This window comes from Cryptomeria japonica, chromosome 5 (genome assembly GCF_030272615.1).
Source record: "Cryptomeria japonica chromosome 5, Sugi_1.0, whole genome shotgun sequence".
In the NCBI taxonomy this organism is placed as follows: Eukaryota; Viridiplantae; Streptophyta; class Pinopsida; order Cupressales; family Cupressaceae; genus Cryptomeria; species Cryptomeria japonica.
The window spans coordinates 922534582-922554992 of record NC_081409.1 but is presented as its reverse complement, the minus strand read 5'-3'; the positions used below and the strand labels follow the sequence as shown (position 1 = coordinate 922554992).

Here is a 20411-nt window from a genome sequence, read left to right as displayed (position 1 = left end):
AAGGTGACCCCGCTGCCAATGTTAGCTTGGAATCATCTGAGAAAGAGATCCATAAGTTGATCAAACGTCTAGATAGAATGACAAGGAAACGAAGTATGCCACTCTAACTCAGTCCCCTTAAGAGAACATGAGAACAATTTGAGTAAGACAAAATCCAGATAGTGATAATCACTGCACATGGTCATGAATGAATCAATGTGTACATTGGGATCTCCATCACCATTAAACCAATCAAACTTCAATGACTTAGCCCCTTGGGGAAGGATGGTATTAAGGATGGTGATGTCAAGCGAACTCTTACGATAATAGGTAGGCATCGAAGACTACCCAAAGGTAGACACAAGGTTTGTAAGATACAACTACAATTGTCCTGTGTTTTTCAATATGGTATTTAGGACAAGATTAGTAGGCGGCAGAGGAGGAGAAAGAGCACAATTCCATGGGGGCTTCACTTAGTGAACCTGGGTTATAGCACATGTTCATGACATACTAAATAATCTCCCTATTTTCAATAAATATTACCCTAAAATCCTTTTTTGTCACCCCCTCCCAATACATAGCCCAAATTAAAATTCCCCTATTTTCACCAAATATTGTATTTTTTCATAGCCAGGATTAAAAACCCCCTATTTTCACCAATATGCAATATATCGCACCCGCATTTTTGGGATATTAAACCCCCCAATATGAATGCACATGATATAATATTGCCTAGCCAGTGAAGCCCTTGTGCACCATGCGTGCCACCACCTCCACCAACATTGACATGAGGATCGGTACTACCACTAGGGATATCACCAACACTTGGACTAGTGTTGACAGAAGCAGTGCATTCCGCAGCAGAAGTGACAGTGAAACTACCAGCCATAAAAGTGTAACCTAAGGGAATAGTAGAAGCATTGGTATTGGGAATAGTGGGCACGAGATCAACCATACGCACTGTCATTCCGAGTACGTCAACACCTAATTGAGAACCACAAGTGTCAAATTGAATGTCCCAGGGAAAGGTACCAGCTAAGGGAACATGATTCCTAATGATCAAAGATAATGCTCTCAACATCTCCAGGACTCTCCTGTCTGAGATCAACATGTCTCTCAAAGTGTTTACAACATTTCCAACTTGGGGAGGAATATTCTCATGGTTTAAGAAACCCTGAAAGTCTTTTAGAATCTACTCTAACATATGAATCTACTCAAAATCAACAATGACGAAAGAAACATGATCAACAACAGGAGGAGAGGACATAGGAGAATTCTTTGGGGTATTATTCTGAGAGTTTGGTTGTGAATTAGGTGAAGGCCCCCCTGTCAAGATGGTTCTAATAGGGTGAAAGGCCATGAAGTCATTTGGATCAAGAAGTGGATCATTAAACATCGAACCCAATCAAGGAGGACTGTAATGATTCGTAGGAACACTCTTCTTAGAAGTCCTTACGACAACTCTTGTGGCAGTCTAGGTCGTAAATCTCATGGACAAGATCTACAACACTTCAAGCACACTACGAGGATGTTGCAAGTCCACGACACTCAGTAATAAAGAAAGTTGTTTCAAGGTTTGTTTCAAAGTTGGAATGTGATTATGTTTGTCTTTTTTTGTTCTCTTTTTACTCTACTTTAAATTATAATTGAAATTATGCAACAAAGAAACTATAAAAATGATAATGTAACTAGTTCATGTTGAGTTCACCAAAATGTAGAGGAGGGAATTTGTTGCCTCTAAGATGATTAATCTTAGAAAACAAAATATCTGATGCTACCCCACTCAAACTGACGCTAAAGGTGAGCCAGTGAATGCTAAGCACAAAACTAGGTAAATAACTAACAAACATAATTCCTGAATGACTCTATTAAGTCTTTGTGTTTGGGACAAGCATGCAAAACTGGGACACCAGTGTGACGCGCTAATGTCCTGTGTGGACAGAGTACAAAGACCATATGAAAGTGAAAAGTATGATTAAACTAATGCACAAATGATAAGATAACTAGTTAAATGAACAATACAAAATGTGAAATGCTTAGAACAAAGTGAAAGAGAATAAAGGAAACTTACAATCAACCCACAATTGAAGCCTCCCACAAGATAAATATCTCCCCACAATTGTAAAACTTCACACAATAAAACAAAGGAAAATGTTGGGTGTTGTGTTTAGAGGTCTACCTAAGTCAGACCCCCATTTTGGTGTTTCCACCTCCACAGACAACCCAGATAGCCATGATTGGAAAATAAAATGATCAAGATAAAGATGAATAATTAAGATAATAAATAAGTTGAAAATGAGAGATTGTAGATATGTAAATAGACCAAGAAGTAGAGTGAACTCCCCTTTCAACACCTATGAAGACAACACCATGAGTCTTTCAAGAAGTTGCAACAATGGTGGTCCTCAAATGTTGAAAAACTTGTGTAAGATAAGAATAATGGACGCCAAGAGCTTGAGGAACTTTAGTATGATCAAGAACCCCTAAGAAAGACCAGAAATGTGAGAGAGATAGCCTCCCAAACCAATCTCGATGTCAATGGTCATGAATAGAGGCATTACAAACTCTTCTGCGTGCAGCTGTAACGCTCAAACAACCACCTGTAGGCTGACAAATTTGTGGGACGCGAGCACGATGTGCGAACATCTCTACAGCATGCTAGAGTCCCATGCTCAATTGGTGAATATGGTTGCTAGAAGCCAAGTTCCAAGTTGACAAAGCGATCCATGTGGACAAAAGGACAAATATGATGATGCATGATCTCCCTTGACTTGGAGCAAAAATGATTATGTGACATGGAATTGCACAAGATGCAATTACGATGTTACATAGTGCTAAGCCAAGTACAAGTGCTGACTTTTATGGAAATAGATGGAGATAGGACCCTATGAGGGCATAGGTCTAGCATGTAGACTGTTTCTCTCTATCTAAGGTTATCACCAAAGGATAAATCTTATGACCCGCTTAAGATAAGCTTAAATCCACTTGAGATTGACAGTAGTCAAGGAGCATACTATGTTGATAGACTATCAGTCATACCCCCTAGTTAGCGGATGGATACCCCACATTGATCTAGGGTATTGGACAGATTCCGCTAAGAGCATGTAGGTCTGGGGCCAATTGCATTTCGATGATGGATGTCCTTGTTGCTTAGTTGTTTGATGGAATGCAAGGAAGAAAATTTCTAATGAAGAATAGGTAGGTAATAATTGGATCAATCTCATTGTATAATTTTGGGTATATCTTGATGTGGAAATGGTATACTTGCATTATGAGGACGAGGACAGGCACTCGATGTAGTATGGAATACATTGAACCTTTTTCCCACTTGCTTGTTGGTGCAAAAGAGTAGACAAAAGAATGTGCCCCACGGTGTAGTGCGTAGTGTACCGACATTCCTTTTATTTGGAATGCAATACAGGCAAGTGGTAGCTAGCTTTTATGGATATGTCAGGTTCTTATTGTGTATGCTAGTCACTAGGTATGTGATGCCTACTTAAGCTAGTCACTATATACGAGAGGTGTATATTGAAGCTAGTCCCTATGAACATGTAACATATGCTAGACCTAGTCACTATGTATATGTGATGTAAGATAGAGCTAGTCATTAGGTGTGTGATACATATGAGCTAGTCACTATGTGCACATGGGAAGTGTTCTCATCTCACTCTCTATGGAATTTGGAGTTTTTGGAAGGATATGACCCCTTGTGTAATTGTGTATGTATGTACACTACTTGAAGGCAATTAGATATTACTTTATTATTGTTGGGCTAATTTTAATAAATAGTCCAGGTTTTGAGAGAGACCAAAGATCTCATACGAGAGGAGAGAATGAGTTGCCTCTAAACTTCAAGACGAACTACAAAGCCTCTGACTTTCCTTGAAGGGATATGTAGGTAGGGGGTCAGTGCAAGAAGATGAGTCCACTTTTTGGCCAAAAAGTGGAAGTGTTTTCCCTGATTTTCAGATTTTGTCTCATTTGAGCTTAAATTTTGAAACACTTAGAGATTGAATCTTGGAAAAAGTCAGTAATATAAAAGATAGCCCTCTAAGTGTACTTTCCAAATATATAATTTATTTTAATACCCACATAATAAAAAATAACTTTTTAAATGGAGTTTTGAAAACTATGTTTTAAAAATGCCTGTTTCAGGACCATACCATGCATGTGTACGACCCACACTTTTTGACACAATTAAAATTATTTTCTCAAACCGTTTTGGGAAATGGTTTGTAACACACTGAAGATTGATGAGCATATTTTTTTGTATTTTTTTTTCTAATTTTTTTTTTAAATTAATTTTTTAATGGCCGTAATTATCTTTTTAAAAATTTGACATGTACGACCCACATAATTTGATGTAAACTTAACATTTTTTGATTTTTTTTTTTTAAATACAAAAGAATTTTGTGTAGATTGATGACATATAATTTTTTTTCCAAAATTCTTTAAAATAAAAAAGTTATTAAATTAACAAAATTAGTTAATATTTCAAATTTATGGACCCGATTTAGTATAAATTAAATGAAAAATAGTAAAAATAATCAATTTTTAAATAAATTTACATATTTAGAATCTAGACAGTATAATCTGAAATGGGTTTTAATTTCGTATAAAAATTCTCTGATTAGAGGCGCGTAAACTATTTCTGAAGTTCATATTTGTGCTTTCATTCATGGAGATTTGAATTTGCAGGTCCATGTCTCAGGTGTGGCCATTCCAGGCCTATCCCGGGCCTAATCCCGAGCCAAGTGGCGGGTTGTGGAATCAACTTCCACAAAACGGGCCCCCATTTTCAAACAAGGGCGGATTGTGGAAAAAAAAGGAAAAATGCCATTTAGAAACGGGGGCCCGCTTTTAAAAAATACGGGGGCCCGTTTTTAGAAACGGGCCCCCGTTTTTAAAAATGAGCCCCCGTTTCTAAAAAACGGGCCCCCGTTTTGTTTAAAAGCGGGCCCCCGTTTTAGAACAAAACGGGCCCCCGTTACCTTTCGGCTCGGGAGCCTGAAGCACAAACGGGCCCCCGTTTATAAGAGCGCATTTTCCAATGCGCGGACTTCTGCGAATTTGTGACTCATTACCTTGCACTTGCCCTAGGGTCACTAGGAATGAACCCTTGATGCTTAAGTCTAGGTCTAATGGGAATCTCGATTTCAAGAGCTTACCACCTTTGAGTGCAAGCTTAAGTGGTGATGTAGGTTTATCATCACTTTGGTAATTGAAGAGTTATGAAGATTACGCTTCTAAGATAGAACAAGAAGCTTGGTTGATTAAGTTGGTACTTGATAATATAAAAAAAATTTTAAAAAAATTGTAGTGTTTGAGGGGTAGATATTACATGATCTACTAGTTTAAAAGAGATTTTTCTCAATAGAATTCTACTACGTATTTAGTGTAACAATATTTTAAGAAAATATTTAGCTAACTTAATAAATGGATTTGTTGAAAGACTTTAGAAATTTTCAAGCAAATACAATAAGTAGGTGTAAAGCAATGTTTGTAGCCTAATTTTTAACTTGACTCAAGCCATCTTGGAAATAGCAAGAGGTGGAATGAATGTGAATGTAAATGTTGATATACAAATTTATAATTTTTGTGAATGTCAATGTAAATGTTTTTAATACAAATTTATAATTAAGATAGCAACTTTAGTTCAAGTATTATATGTGATAAAATCTAAAAGTATATAAAAATAATAAGTAAAATATAATCTTTTTATAGTTGAATTACAATAAATATTTTGAAATTTGATATCTCTCCACTTATTTTATGTAGATTTTTTAAATATGTTATGTTGGTTAATAAAGTTATTTTGAAATTTGATATCTCTCCACATATTTTATGTAGATTTCTTTTTTATATTAAAATAGTTCAAAACATATACATCATACTATCTAGTGACCTGTTTTTTACATATATTTTGCATTGTTCTTCTATTTCCTGCTTTGTACAATATCATTTTCACATGTATATCAAAACAGGTCGTAGCCCTGTGTCGGATAACTAGGTATTACAATATGAACAACATATAAAGAGGATTAATACAAAATGTCTCATAGGTCAGTATATAAATATCAAAAGAGCCACCTTGTTCACTGTTCTCCTGTGCCTTTCTCCCCAGTTCTAGGAGAAAACTCATCTGAGTCTTCAAGTTTGAGCTTTTGCATGTACTATACCAAGGCCTCAATCTCCTTCGGATGCAACATATCCATATGTTTCTTGAAGTACTAGACAAATTGGATATCTTCCTTGTAAATTTGCAGAGCACCTTCACGAACCAGAGTCATTAACATGTCTTTAGAGATCTCCAAGATAGCAGAAACCTATGACATAATATTAAAATGAGTGAGTTTATTATTAAACTCAGTAAGCCTCCTCCTCTTGTTTTGAAAAAACTCTCCATTTCTTTCTTTCCAAAGAAACCACAACACCTCACAAGAAAAGACAGACCAGAATCGGTTCATCTTAAGGTCAAAAGATTCTACAAAACTAGCAAGGACCTCACTCCAAGAAGGGCTAGGCTGGTGATTCTAGACAATAGAGGAGCCAAGGAAGATGGACCACACACCACGGGCAAACTCACACTCAAAAAATAGGTGCTCAAAGGATTCTTGGACATTACACACATCACACTTAATAGACATAAGACCCTCAGCAGATAAAAAGGAACCAACAGCTAGCTTTTTTAAAAGAAGGAGCCATCTAAAACAAGACTTCTTAGGGTCTATGGGAGAATGCCAAAAGAAATCAAAAATAAATTGCCACCCAGACTTAAGCCAGTCTAAACCCCAACCTTGATTAACTCTAAAGAAGATTGAGTAGTCCTCCTTCAACATCAAATAACTCTGTTTAGTAGAGATTTCCATGAAGGAAGAACCATCCAACCATTTATGTTGTTTCAAGGAGACAGTATCCAAGATCTTACCAGGGAAAAAACAACTTGTAGCCTTACCAATGAGAATGTGTTTTCTTTTGTGAAGCAAAGATCTCATATTTAGACTTAATCTCAACCCAAGAACCAAGTCGGTTGTCAATCAGTACATTGCTAATCAGAGAGATACCTTTCTCATTCCATATCTTAGCAGAGCAACTTTGAGTCAAAGCAAGGGGTTTATTGTTCAAGTTCACCCCCACCAAATAGATCTATACACAACAACATATGATGAAGAATTGCCTATTGCATCCTTAGAGAGGAGTATCCTCCTTACCTATGACCATGCCTTCCATAATGAAGCAAATACATTGGAACCAAATACCTTCAAGCTATAATCCCCTAATACAATATCACATAAAGTGATATTCCTCCATTTTTTACCTTTCTTAACAACTGACCTTTCAATATTGTTTATGATCAACACCTTCCAAGGTTCATTGCCATATAGGGCTTTTACAATCCATTTGGAAGCTAAAGCAATGTCATGAGCCTTGATATCCTTGATACCCAATCCACCCATACATCTTGGTCTGCAACACCAACTCCAATTCACACAGTGCCTCTTCTTGTGCCCCATCTCATCAAACCATAAAAAGTCCCTCATAATCCTCTCAAGCTTATTGGTTTGATAATTGGCAAACACCCATGCAGAGGCACAATAAATATGATGGGAGGAGAGAACCTTTTGAACAATCTGCACTCTACCAACCAAGGAGAGCAGGTGAGTTTGCCATTTAAGATGTTTCTTTTCAATTTTAGAGTATATCCACTGCCATATATCTGGAGAAGACGGATTAATAGCAAAGGGGATACCAAGATATCTTACAATATAGTTTGGTCCTGCCCATTGCCAGCCTTTGCATGGGATCCAATTTGGAGGAGTCTTAAACCATCCAAGCACTATAGATTTGTGAGGAGCTATCTTAGCACCAGAGGCCAAACAAAAAAAATGAAGTCTCTCCATGGCATTATCAAACTTTTCCTCATTCAAGGCTAAAAATAAAGCAGTATCATCAGCAAATTGAGCATTAATCAGATCATCAGCATTAGGAAGAGTAAGACCTTTGATAGAGGGCCCAAGTTCCTGGGCCCTTAGAATGTAATAAAGAGCATCAACAACAAAGACAAACAGGGTTGGGGCAATGGGGCACCCTTGCCTTATAGACCTCCTTAGGGGGATAGACTCAGATAGTTCACCATTAACCTCAACGACTGTGGAGGAGTCCTTAAAAAGAATGTCTATCCATCTACAAAAATATGAAGGAAAACCAAAATCTTGTAACATTCCTCTAACAAACGGCCACTCAATTCTATCATATGTTTTCTCGAATTCCAAAAGGACCATTGCAACATTCTGATTATCATCTTTAGCCCAATGCATTGCCTTCCAACTGGTAACCAAGTTTTCTAGAATATATCTACCTTTTATGAATCCAGTCTGTGTGGCAGAGATGAACTTATCTAACAGTCCAACAATTCTCCTTGCCAATACTTTTGCAATAATTTTGTATGAGATATTCAATAAGGTGATAGGTCTCCAATTAATAAATGTAACAACTTGATAACACCTTTATTAATGTTTTCTCCAAGGGAACCCTGTATAAAAACATCTTCATATAATGCAAATAGTTCTAGGCTTACCCAATCCAAAAGCTTCTTATAGAATTCAGCAGGTAAACCATCTATCCCCAGGGACTTACCATTGGCTAATGAAGTAAAACACTTTTGATTAATATCCCCATGCTCAGAAGAGAAGAGACCATTGTAAAAACTAAAGAACGCCTCCTTGATGGCTACCGGATCATTAGTGGTGAAATTGTTGACTTGAATGTCTTCAATAAGTTCCCTCTTGTTCTTAGCTCTTATAAGATTGAAGAAATAACTTGTTCCCTTATCACCACCTTTAATCCAGTTCATTCTAGCTCTAACCTTCTACCCTTTGATCTTGAAGTTTTGCAGTTTCCTTAAGAGGTTCTTGACCGAGGACAATTCTCCCTCCAAACTTAGGTCATTCCCCTTACCCTGAATTTCTTTTTCAATCTCATTAAGCCTAGATTGAAGAAAGGAATCATCTTTCGACCTGTCCATAGCATATTTCTTACCAATGATCTGAAACATTTTCCTCTAGGAAGCGGTAAGGGCCTCCCACTGCTCCCTAGGTCTGAGGTGGGAGGAACAAACTTTAGTCAATTGAGAGACCATCTTAATAGCTTCACCGGTATCCTCATAATTGAGCAAGGAGACATTAAGTTTGAAACCATTTTCCCTTTTATGTCTGATCACAGAGGAGGGATCAAGGTCCAAATCAACAGTGATAGATATAGGAGAATTATCTGAAATGCTAGCAGGGGAGACACATATGGGGGCTTGCCCCCTCTGAGGGAGGAAGGAAAAGAAAGAGGCATCTGCATAATATTTATCTAGTCTACAATACATTCTCTGTTTACCAGTTTGGTTATTGCACCATGTGAACCAGATACCATAAAAGGAACCCTTTTTCTTCTCCATGGGGTCTATCAGATTAAATCTCCTTTTGAATTTAGCCTAGAAAAAATGTTCATTACCCTTCCAACAATGTTTATTACCACCACGTTTATCCTCACCATGTTCAATCATGTTTAAATCACCCACAAAGTTCCAATGGGCATTCGGAAAACTGGTTGTCAACTAGTCCCAAAGTCTAGCTCTGTCTCTGTAATCATTAGCAGCATAAATGTTGCAAATACCAAAAACACATTCCTTCTCCTTAAAGGTGACCCACAAGGCTCTTTGGTAGGGGGAGACCTCATTAGCATTGATCTTATCTGCCCACTTGGGGCCAACCATAATGGCAATACCACCTTTACCCCTTTCATGGTTGGAGTGGAACCCTATGGCTTGAGCCCACAAAAACTTCAACATAGTATAAGCATGAAACCCTACCACTTTGATCTCTTGAAGGCATATAATATCTTTTTCCTTGATGCTATTACACCATTTTCTGACCACATATTTTCTATTAGACATCTTCAGGCCCTTAACATTCCAGCTATGCATGTGCATCATCATAAGAACTATTTGGAGGAGGGTTTTTTTATTCTTGTACAATCTATTAAAGCACTCAGGCACCTCATTGACTTTTTTACTATTATCATTGGAAAGAGATTGTCTATTAGATGTTTTTCTTTTCTTTCTAAGTTTTTTACTAACCACCTCTATAAATTTCTCAACATTGCTACTAGTTAAACCATCCAAGCCAAAGGGCACAATCTATTTATCAAAGGAACCATCCACCATGGAGTTCATGATACCAGGTAAGGAGTTGCTCAGCCTCAACTCGGATGGGATTATTGTGGCATTTCTTAATAGATCAACCTTCTCCTTAATACTTGCAAGAGCAAGCCGTTGAGCATTCAATCTAGGTTGGGGGGAAGAGTTCAAAACCCTTACTTGATCAGAGTTAAAAGGATTAGCTTGTACTGATTGACACCCGACAGAGATATTGGGGGGATCATTCAAGAGAGGGGCTTGAAAAACCTCATATTCATCCTCAAACAAAGGATTGGATAGACTAACAAATTTATTGCCACTACTATCACCAGTTGGGCACTCTAGGCCAGAAATAACCTTCTCTTTGCCCATGTCAAATGGGGTATCCATTGGTAAAGAAACACCTTCGAGGAAGAAACAACATTTCACATTTTACTATTGTCACTTCTCAAGTTATTTTTATCATCAATATTAAAATTAGCATTGTGAGATTTCTTCAGAGAAGGACAATCCTTTCTCATATGCCCATTAATTTTACAGAAAAAACATGCCCCCAAATTACCCAACAAAGACAATTCCCAAGCAAATCTTTCTCCTTCAAATTCCAGAGAGATAATCTCGGGAAACACAACCTCAGGAACAAGAGCAATAAGGACCCGAGCATTCAAGTGAGGGAGGGTGGTTCTCAAGTCCTCGACTTGCAAGACCGAGCCTAATGGCTTCAAAATCTGAGAGATGAATGGCCAAAATTCGGGCAGGAGATTCTCAATTTCGACCCAATTGGGGGAGGAGCGAGCAATAACCTGCTCTACATTTCCTTTGGGAGTCCAAGGAAAATCCCTAAACAAAGAACGCCCGACATTCCAAAAATTCTTCTTCAAAACCCTATCTTGCATGTTATGTGATTTCAAGAAAATTACAAATAGACCCTTATGAATCATTCTGTAGAAATTAACATGAATGCCTGATTTCTTGCCCCACACATTAGCAATCCAATCATTAAAAAAATTCCTCGAAGGAAAAGATTCTCTATCCATGCAAACAAGGAAAACTGCAATATTTCTTAAGCGTGACTGCTAAGCCCTGATAGCCTTAACCATATCCTCTTTAGGTGACAAGGAAAGGTCTTCAACCCGAGAGGACGAGACTTACCATTTCCTCCTCCGGGGTCATCAGCTGCTCTATCATCCCCAGGTTCAAATCTATCTCCATTGGTTGCGGTCCCTCCCGAGGCGGCCTCAATGTCCATGTGCTCAGGCCTACAAAAAGATCCATTGAAACATGCAGAAGGCGGACAAACTATGGCCGATTGGTTAGTAACCACTGCTTTGTAGGAAAGCTTCTCATGCTTGCCCTTCTGTGAAATGACAACCTCATCCTCAAAACCTCTCTCATTATTAATGATGACTTCCTCGTCATTCTTTTGAATGGGATTGCCATTACTCAAACTACCCATCCGTTCTCGCATGAGCAGCCTCAAGGAAGGAGCACAAATGAAACCTAAGCCCGGGGGCAATTTGCCAAGAGAAAAACAAGCATGCAGAGGGAGAGAAAATCAAAGAAGAAAAAAAGAACGAATAAACCAACACACGAAGCATTAACAAGCAAGTCCTTCAAACACCAAGGCAACACGAGGAAAAACGAATTTCGCATGACAGGCTGACACAGGACACCAAGAGGATCTCACGAGTGCCAGCAAACCAATTCAAAATCCGAGAAGGGTGACTATTTTATGTAGATTTTTTAAAATATGGTATGTTAGTTAATAAAGTCATTAGAATAATAGTAAAAAGAGATAGAGGATCTTGATCATTCATTTTCTTTCATGTATCAAAAAAATTTGAAATGGTCACAAAAAAATTTCAACTATTTTTTTTCTTTATTATTATCATTTTCAACACATGAAATATTTATATAATTAAATAATTTGAATTAAATTTAATATATATATATATATATATATATATATATATATAAAAAATTTATTAAAAAGAGAAAAAAATTGATGATAACTAATACTAACTTCAAATTTTCAAAAAGAGTGATCATATAACAGCATTTATATAAGTCTGCATGTAAATTGCACAGCTTTAAAAGAGAAAATGATTTTAAATAAATAAAGGAAATAAATTCCATTTTCTCCAACACAAGTGAATTCGAATATTAGTATTTTTTATATGTAAAGCTGTGATTAACATTTAATATAAGTTAAAATGAGAGATTATCTATATCTATATAAATAATGAAATGAGTCGGTATGTTAGTTGAATAACTACCTATGTCCTTATCTATATATATATATATTGTGATAGACATTTTGAAGTGTTAAAAAGTTGTGGACATTGGAAGAGGAGTACTGTGAATTTGTACTCCTGTTGGTGAAAAGAGAACAGATATGTAATACAACTATACCTTCTTAATGAATATTTATATTATATTTTATGAAAATTATTTGATTTGTTACTAGTTATGAACAATTCAATATTTATTGTGTTTATTGGTGTTATAACAGTTAATTTTATATATTTGTAACAAAAAAAAATTAATTTGTTAGAAAAAAAATTTGAACCTTATATTTTAATTTTATTAGTAGAATAATAAAAAATTTATCATAGATTAATTTTACAATGGATCTTTGGAGAATTCTAAGCTTTATTTTTTTAATTTTTTTTCAATGGTAGTGAATAAGGCAAATTAATATGTTTTCTGGAGATAGGATTGAAATTTCTTTCTATATTTTTTCATTTCTGTGTTTAGTAGTGGAATGATGGAAAATTTACTGTATAGAGGTAAATTGATGAATTTTTTGGTTGGATTTTAAAAATCTAATTACATCTTTTTGTGTTTAATGAAGTACTAGAGATTGATATTTTTGGCTTTTTTTTTTTTCCTTACCATGAGGTGGATAAATGATTTGAATTTAAAATAAATTTGTGTTTTGCAATAAAAGTTTTTCTTTCTTTTCCTTTTTCTATTTATTTAGCTTGTTTTCTTTTTTAATAGTGAGTTGAAAGAATTTTTTGATAATTTGATGTTTTTATATTGTCACTCTAATGTCTTAGTTATTAAGAAAATAATTATTTATGTATTTCCTGTTTTCATCATAAACTTATTTTGAACCTAGTAATCATTGACATACTAAATACTAATGTGTTCTTATCATTTTCATCAAAGCTTTGTATATGGAAGTTCTTGACTCTTTATTTTGATCATGCAGAAGTTCATCTGTGTAACCAATTAACTATCAAAATGACGACCACCTCTATTGACTTGAGTGAACTAAAAAACCTGCTGGAGGCACTTAAAGATGGCCCTATAAGTGGAAACCAACATATGGATGCTTATGCGTATCCTTTTAATAAAAAATTAAAAATTGATATAACTTATTTATTATATCTGGTATTATTTAATTATTTGATCTTTTATATAATCCTTTACTATTTTTCACAGAACTGTCTACAATTTGTGCAATTTGAAGTGCACAGAACACAACTACTCAGATGAACTCTATAATCTATACAAAACATCAATCAATGATTACATACTTTCAATGGTAAGGATCTATTCCTAATTGTAACCGACTTCCTGAAGCTCTTTTTATACAATAGAAATTCTTTATAAATGAGGTCTGATGGTAAAAAGCCTAAGTGAAGGATAGTATGTTTCAAAACTTTTAGCTGTTAAAACTTGAACTGCTTTTCCTCAGGTTTTACCTGCTGTAAGGCAGAAGCACGGTGAGGTCATGTTGAGAGAACTTGATAACCGTTGGAAAAAATACAAGGCTGTTGTGGAAAGGCTCTCTCACTTCTTTGCTTATTTGGATCGTTTCTACGTTACAAACAATTCTGTTCCTACACTCGGAGATGTTGGACTTCAGAGTTTTTTGGATTTGGTGAGGCTTGTTATTATCTGGAATTATGAATTCAGTTAGAGTTGGGTTTTCAGAATTCCAGATAATATGACATTTTCTTGCAGGTTTATTGTGAAATAAAGATTAATGCAAGGGATGCAATGATTGCTCTGGTATGTTTACATAAATTTTATGTCTGTAAATAATTTGCATGACAATTTTTTTTTAAAGTTGTAATTTTTAATAACATATTACTATAATTCAAATTGCTGGTTTCATATAATTGTTCTTTGTTGTTTTGATGAGTTTTAGAGTTCAATACTTCTTTATACACAAGAATCAGAGCCCTTTCAAAATCTCCTTTAGTAGAAGTTTAAATTTTGAAGAGCCCTTTCAAAATCTCTGTTCAAAATTTAAATTTTATGGAACCCTGTATTTTGAAAATGCTCTTAATTTTGGTCACCATTACATGTTGAAAATGCCCGCCCTTGTAATATGTTCAGTATAGTTGCTATGTTAGCTTTTACTGATGATCTGGGCGCAACATGAAAATGGTATTGCTATTTTTCTCAGATTGAAAGAGAGCGTGAGGGAGAGCAAATCGACCGATCTTTATTGAAAAATGTTGTGGACATATTTGTGGAGGTCGGAATGGGTGAGATGGATTGCTATTTGAATGATTTTGAAGCACCAATGTTGGAAGATTCTGGAGCTTACTACTCTCAAAAGGCTGCATCATGGATTATAGAGGATTCCTGTCCAGAATATTTATTGAAGGTAATTGCAGATTCATTTAAGGAACAGATCTAGCAGCTCAATGTTCGATTTTATGCTTCTGTAATATATTCTCTTGTATTACAGGTTGAAGAAACTTTGCAACTTGAGAAGCATAGAGCTTTCCATTTTCTGCATTCCAGCAGAGAGAAGCACTTGTTAGATGTGAGCATTTGTGTTATATTTCTGGCATTTACCTGTGTTTCATCATCTTTACCAAAACCAATTTTCTGTGAGGTGCAATAACAATTCTCTAAAATAGAAATCATTTGTTCCAATCTTGACCTTTTCACTGTTTTGGCAGAAAGTACAAAATGAATTACTGGCTCGTTATGAGAAACAAATTCTGGAAAAGGATTCAGGTCTCTGGGCCTTGCTTAGGGACAACAAGGTATAGACTTAACTTAGTGCCACTTAAAGGAATATAAAACTACCAATATAACCGTATTTATAATACACAATGCAGAAAACATATCAAACTTAAAAATAATTCCATTTCATCAGCTCTCTTTACTATTCATTTATTCTCGTTACTATTCATGATACATTGCCGCGTATTTACAGATTCAACAATATTCTTCATTCTTCCCCATAATAAATAGTAACTTGTTTGTTTGCCAGGATATGGTATTTTTTTTTCTTTATGATAGCAATTTATATTGAATAGTGACAATAATTTGGTTTCTTGTACAGAAAGATGATCTTTCAAGGATGTTTAACCTATTCAATAAAGTAGACAAAGGCTTGGATCCAATTGCAAATACTTTTAAACAGGTTCTTTTTTGTAACATGTTTTTGAACTGCCTATTTTTATAATTAGGCATTCTACCTAGTGCAAAGACTTTCTAACTGGCCGCCTTGTATTTTGCAGTTTGTGATTGTCAAAGGAACAGAACTAATTAAACAGGCAGAAGATGCTAAGAAAGTAATGATGCACTTCTTATGTGAAATTGAGTTGTGGATAGTAGTTTAAACATAACTCCAATTTAGTAGTGTGAATTTAGTCTGAAGCTGTAATGCATTTAAGTTGCAAGTATGTCTGGTTCTGTGAGACTTTTTGCAAACTTACATGCCTTCAAATTTTCTTCAGGAAGAAAAAAGGGATAGCAGTGGAGCTCCAAAGCAGGTAAACTTATGTCCTCATTTATTTATTCACCGTATTGAACTGATGGGAGTCAAAGGACAGTCTTCTGCAACATCTTTTACGGATAAATTAGTGCTCTTGAGTACTGATTGTAGCACACTTCAATGCCCGCTTTTAGGCCAATGAATGTTTTGGTCCTCTTGTAATTGCTATAGTGCGTCTTCTTTCATTGCAATGTTTCTAATTTCCATTAACTTTCTTCATCAGGCCTCTATTCTGCTGTGATAGTGTGGTAAATGACATATACAAGAGGAAGCCAATATGAGAGGAAGTAAACATGATTAAAGAAGCTTTTTGTGTTCATATTGAGATCTTTCTTTTATTGTTTTTACAAAGAGAATCCTGAGCCCTTTGAACAGCCCTATTTGGGAACCTGAGCTGGAGCTCCGAGTTATAACTCTGGCTGTCTCAAAGGTTCCCTATTCTGGACACTGTTTAATTTGAGACTAGAACTTGTCCATGTTTTTTTATTTATAATTATTTTGTGTTAGAATTTAAAATTTAATTGTGATTTTTCATTATCAATCACCACAGTGATTAGTTTATTGTGAGCATGTAGGAACCCCCCTTCAAATCCATCTTGCATGTTGTACAGGGTCTTATCAATCACCATCTCTATATAACTCTTAATGATTAATGAATCGATAGTAATTTTGTTTTCGGACGGTTTTAAATAATAATAGTGTTTCGGACAGTTTTAGAAAATGAATCTGACGATTAAGTAATGGCTTTCAGGAATTCGTACGGAGGGTTATTGAAATGCATGACAAGTACGAGCATTATGTCTTGGAGTGTTTTCAGAACCATAAGCTTTTTCAAAAGGTCTTTAATATATTCGGTTTAGTTAGTTGTTCTCAGTGCTGCAGATAATTAAAAAGGAAAGCTATGATTTGATTCTGAAATTCGTTTTTACAGGCTCTACAGGAAGCATTTGAAACCTTCTGCAACAAAGGACCTGCAAAATACTTGACTGCAGAATCGCTCTCTGCATTTTCTGATAACTTACTAAAGAAGGGCAGTACTGAGAAATTAAGTGATGATGAGATTGATCTTGCTCTTGAAAACGTAGGTTCATTATGATTCGCCTATGCTCGCTTTCATGAACATGAAATTTTATGGTCTGTTTGTACCATGTTCAGTTGATTCTAACTGATTGATGGACACGATTGTTGTGGATGTAGGAAGTAGAACTTTGAAAATTTGGTGGATCTTAAAATCTATATTTTTTCAGATTTGGCTGCATAGAACTTTTTTTACGTCAATATTTTTAATAGAAAAATAAAATCTGCAAGAAAAGATTTTACACAAATACAAAGAAATTCCCTAAATATAAGCACCTTTATAAACAGACTAGGTTTTTTTTATCATAAATACGGCAGTATTTTTGCTTAAGCCTTCTGTCTGACTACATACCATTCATACAACTATCGATGGGAGTTTTACTAAAATAGTCACTCCCAAAATGAATCATATGTTTTATTTATATTTTTTTATAAAATGCAGGTGGTGAAAATCCTTGAACACGTTGAAAATAAAGACGTATTTGCAGAGTTCTACAGGTAATGTTTACCCCTCTTCATAGTCATACTATAAATACACTTCACCAGAAAATGAACTAAGAGATAAGGTCGTGGCAAATGACACTAATTTATTTTATCTGCATTAAGCATTAACCCAAAGAATTCTATTGCGTAGGAAAAAATTTGCTCGTAGATTGCTCGTTGATAAATGTCCAAACGATTGTAATGAACGAAGCATGTTGGCAAAATTAAAGGAGCAAAATGGGGCACAATTTACATCAAAGATGGAGGGCATGGTATGCCCCTGTGCCTTTTCATTGATTGATTCTATGTATTATGCATGTGCATGTATCGCTTCACCATAGAAACTCCTCTTCTACTGTGTTCTGTTTCACTAAGTCATTGTGATCTTTGCCAGATTACGGACTTCTTTCTATCGAAGGAGAACCAAAATAAATTTGTTGCACATCTTAACAGAGAAGACATTCATGTTGGATTAGATTTGAATGTTACTGTCCTTACTACTTGGTGTTGGCCAACCTACAAGTCCCCTAATATCAATCTGCCCATTGATCTGGTAAAACTTATTTGTTACTGCTTTGTAATTTCTTTACAAAAATATGCATGGAGATGGGAATAAGTTGGCCCTCAAGATAATTATGATTGTTATGATGTATTATAGTTGTTTTTGAAATAGACACTCATTTTTAGAAGGTTCTCATATACAATGCTATCTTATATATATTGGGGGCTTTTAGATAGTCTTTCTATAATGTAGTTTAATTCAGAATGCTGCTGAAACTCTTCTAGGAATTAGTTTGGATGAAGATTGCAGGTGTGCTGTAATCTATTTCAAGATTTGATAATATATTGTACAGATTTTGGAGTGGGGTCCTTTCTCCCTTAAGGGTTTTCCTATGTAAATGACGATGTTATATTTTTATTGTACTCTGTTATGTTATTTCATGTATGTTTGTTCAAATCTCTGTAATAAATTAATAATTGAAATTTTAATTTGCATGATATTCCTATCAAGATTAGCATGGGAAGCATTTCCACCCATTTACTTCCTTACCATTCGTGTCTTTTTGATGCAGGAAAAATGTATAGGTATATTCAAACAATTCTATTCCAAGGAAACTGCGAATCGCATACTTACATGGATGTATTCTCTAGGGACCTGCACTGTAGAAGGCAGGTTTAATGACAGGATAATAGAGCTGGTATTATCAACTTCTCAGGTGACTACTCAATTCAATTGTCATTTGTGAGAAATTTATCACAAGAGTTTCTATCAGAGGTAAACAAAGTTGGTCCCAAATAGTTATTTGAAATTGACTAAAGAATCCGTTATGGAATCATTTGCAGGCCGCTTTATTAATGTTGTTCAATGAATTTGAAAAACTTAGTTTTGGTGAAATCAAATCTCAATTGAATTTGGAAGATGATGATGCAAACAGAGTGTTACATTCACTTGCATGTGCCAACTACAAAGTTCTTATCAAGTACCCAAACACACAAAAAATAGAACCTACTGATTATTTTGAGTTCAATTCAAGATTTGCAGACAACCTTAAAAGTAGAAGAATAAAGGTAATGGCTTCCATTTGCGCCTAGTTAACATCATACATCCTTATACAAGCAATTAAGGTGAACTGACTGTTCATCTTGAATCGCAGATTCCATTTCCCCAAAACAGTGATGAGAAGAAGAAAGTGATTGACGACGTGGAACAAACAAGAAAGCATTTGATAGATTGCAAAATTGTTAAAATCATGAAGAAGCATAAATTATTGTCTTATCAGGAGCTACAGAGCAAGTGTGTTGAGGAACTCAAAAAGGAATTCAAGGTAAGCTATATTTGTTGTTTGTTAGTTCAATAATTAGAGCTATTTTTGCATTTAATCAGTGACCAATTTGTGACATGCAGCCGGATTTTAGAGCAATAAAGAGGAGGATAGAGGACCTGATTAGTAAGGATTACCTGGAACGGGACAAAGATGATCAGAATAAGTTCAAATATTTGGCCTGAAAGGCTCTAAGCAAAGGACTTTTCTTTAGGGAAGCAAAGTGTGTCATGTCATCCATAAAACACTAAGACATGGAATGAATGTGAATGTAAATCTTTACTATACAAATTTATAATTTTTGTGAATGTGAATTTAAATGTTCGCTATTCAAATTAATAATTAAGGTAGCAACTGCAATACCAAGTATTATATATGATAAAATCTAAACTATAGAAAAATACTAAGAAAACAATATAATTTTTTTACAGTCTATTTAAATGAATTAGAATGCATATAATAGAAAACTGTACTGGTCAGAAATAGAATTGTAGCTGGGTTAAAGCTAGAATTGTTACTTCTCTGAGTTCACTTTAGATATTCGGGTACAGAAATCATTTTAGCCACAAATTTTAGTTTGTTTTACTTGCAGCTATCTATCTAATTAGAATAGATATTCCATTCCTGCTTCGTCAATATGAATATTACAATTCTAGAAGATCAATGCGCATATTTATGCTTCTAACAGAATATAGAATTGACAACAAACAACTCAAATTGCTTGGTAGCTTGTGGAAATAGATGTTATATGACTCGATTATCCAGTTTGCATCTTACCTTTCAATAGGGAATTTTTATTTCCGCCCGAGAACAACTCCTTTTGTCTTTTGAATTCCATTGATTTTCTCTTTAATCTAGAGGAGACAACTTAATAGTTCTGAACTTTTAACTTTGCATGGAAGTTTCTAAATGGCATGTTAATTTTTATGTGAAACTTTCACCATGACTTTATATTTAAGTTTACAGTTTAGCTTCTATGAATTTAAGGTATTTTTTTTATTGATATAAGTAAATTATAAGGATCAGTTGTAAAAATAATGGTTACAGCATGCATAAGGGTTGAGTCAAAGAAGCTACAGCGGACCCAGGCCAAAGTAAAAAATACCATCAT

General features: G+C 35.1%; 1 protein-coding gene across 1 annotated transcript; it reads left to right on the top strand.

The window, feature by feature from the left end:
• The first annotated feature begins 13414 nt into the window (after positions 1-13414).
• On the top strand, positions 13415-19537 carry LOC131066226 (cullin-1). Its single transcript, XM_058000938.2, has 19 exons — positions 13415-13512; positions 13616-13718; positions 13872-14057; positions 14141-14188; positions 14589-14792; positions 14877-14954; positions 15094-15180; positions 15483-15563; positions 15661-15714; positions 15880-15915; positions 16669-16755; positions 16849-16998; positions 17437-17492; positions 17629-17749; positions 17872-18030; positions 18551-18694; positions 18822-19046; positions 19133-19303; positions 19384-19537. Exons 1-19 carry the CDS (start codon positions 13415-13417, stop codon positions 19483-19485), a joined length of 2190 nt encoding a protein of 729 aa, XP_057856921.2. The 3' UTR covers positions 19486-19537.
• The last annotated feature ends 874 nt before the right edge of the window (positions 19538-20411 follow it).

What these genes read in the sequence shown, in the direction of transcription:
- LOC131066226 (XM_058000938.2), top strand. Translation starts at nt 13,415, where the DNA reads ATGACGACCACCTCTATTGACTTGAGTGAACTAAAAAACCTGCTGGAG. An exon ending in TTGATCTTGCTCTTGAAAAC is followed by an intron (nt 16,999 to 17,436) that starts GTAGGTTCATTA and finishes TATAAAATGCAG; the next exon opens with GTGGTGAAAATCCTTGAACA. An exon ending in CATCAAAGATGGAGGGCATG is followed by an intron (nt 17,750 to 17,871) that starts GTATGCCCCTGT and finishes GATCTTTGCCAG; the next exon opens with ATTACGGACTTCTTTCTATC.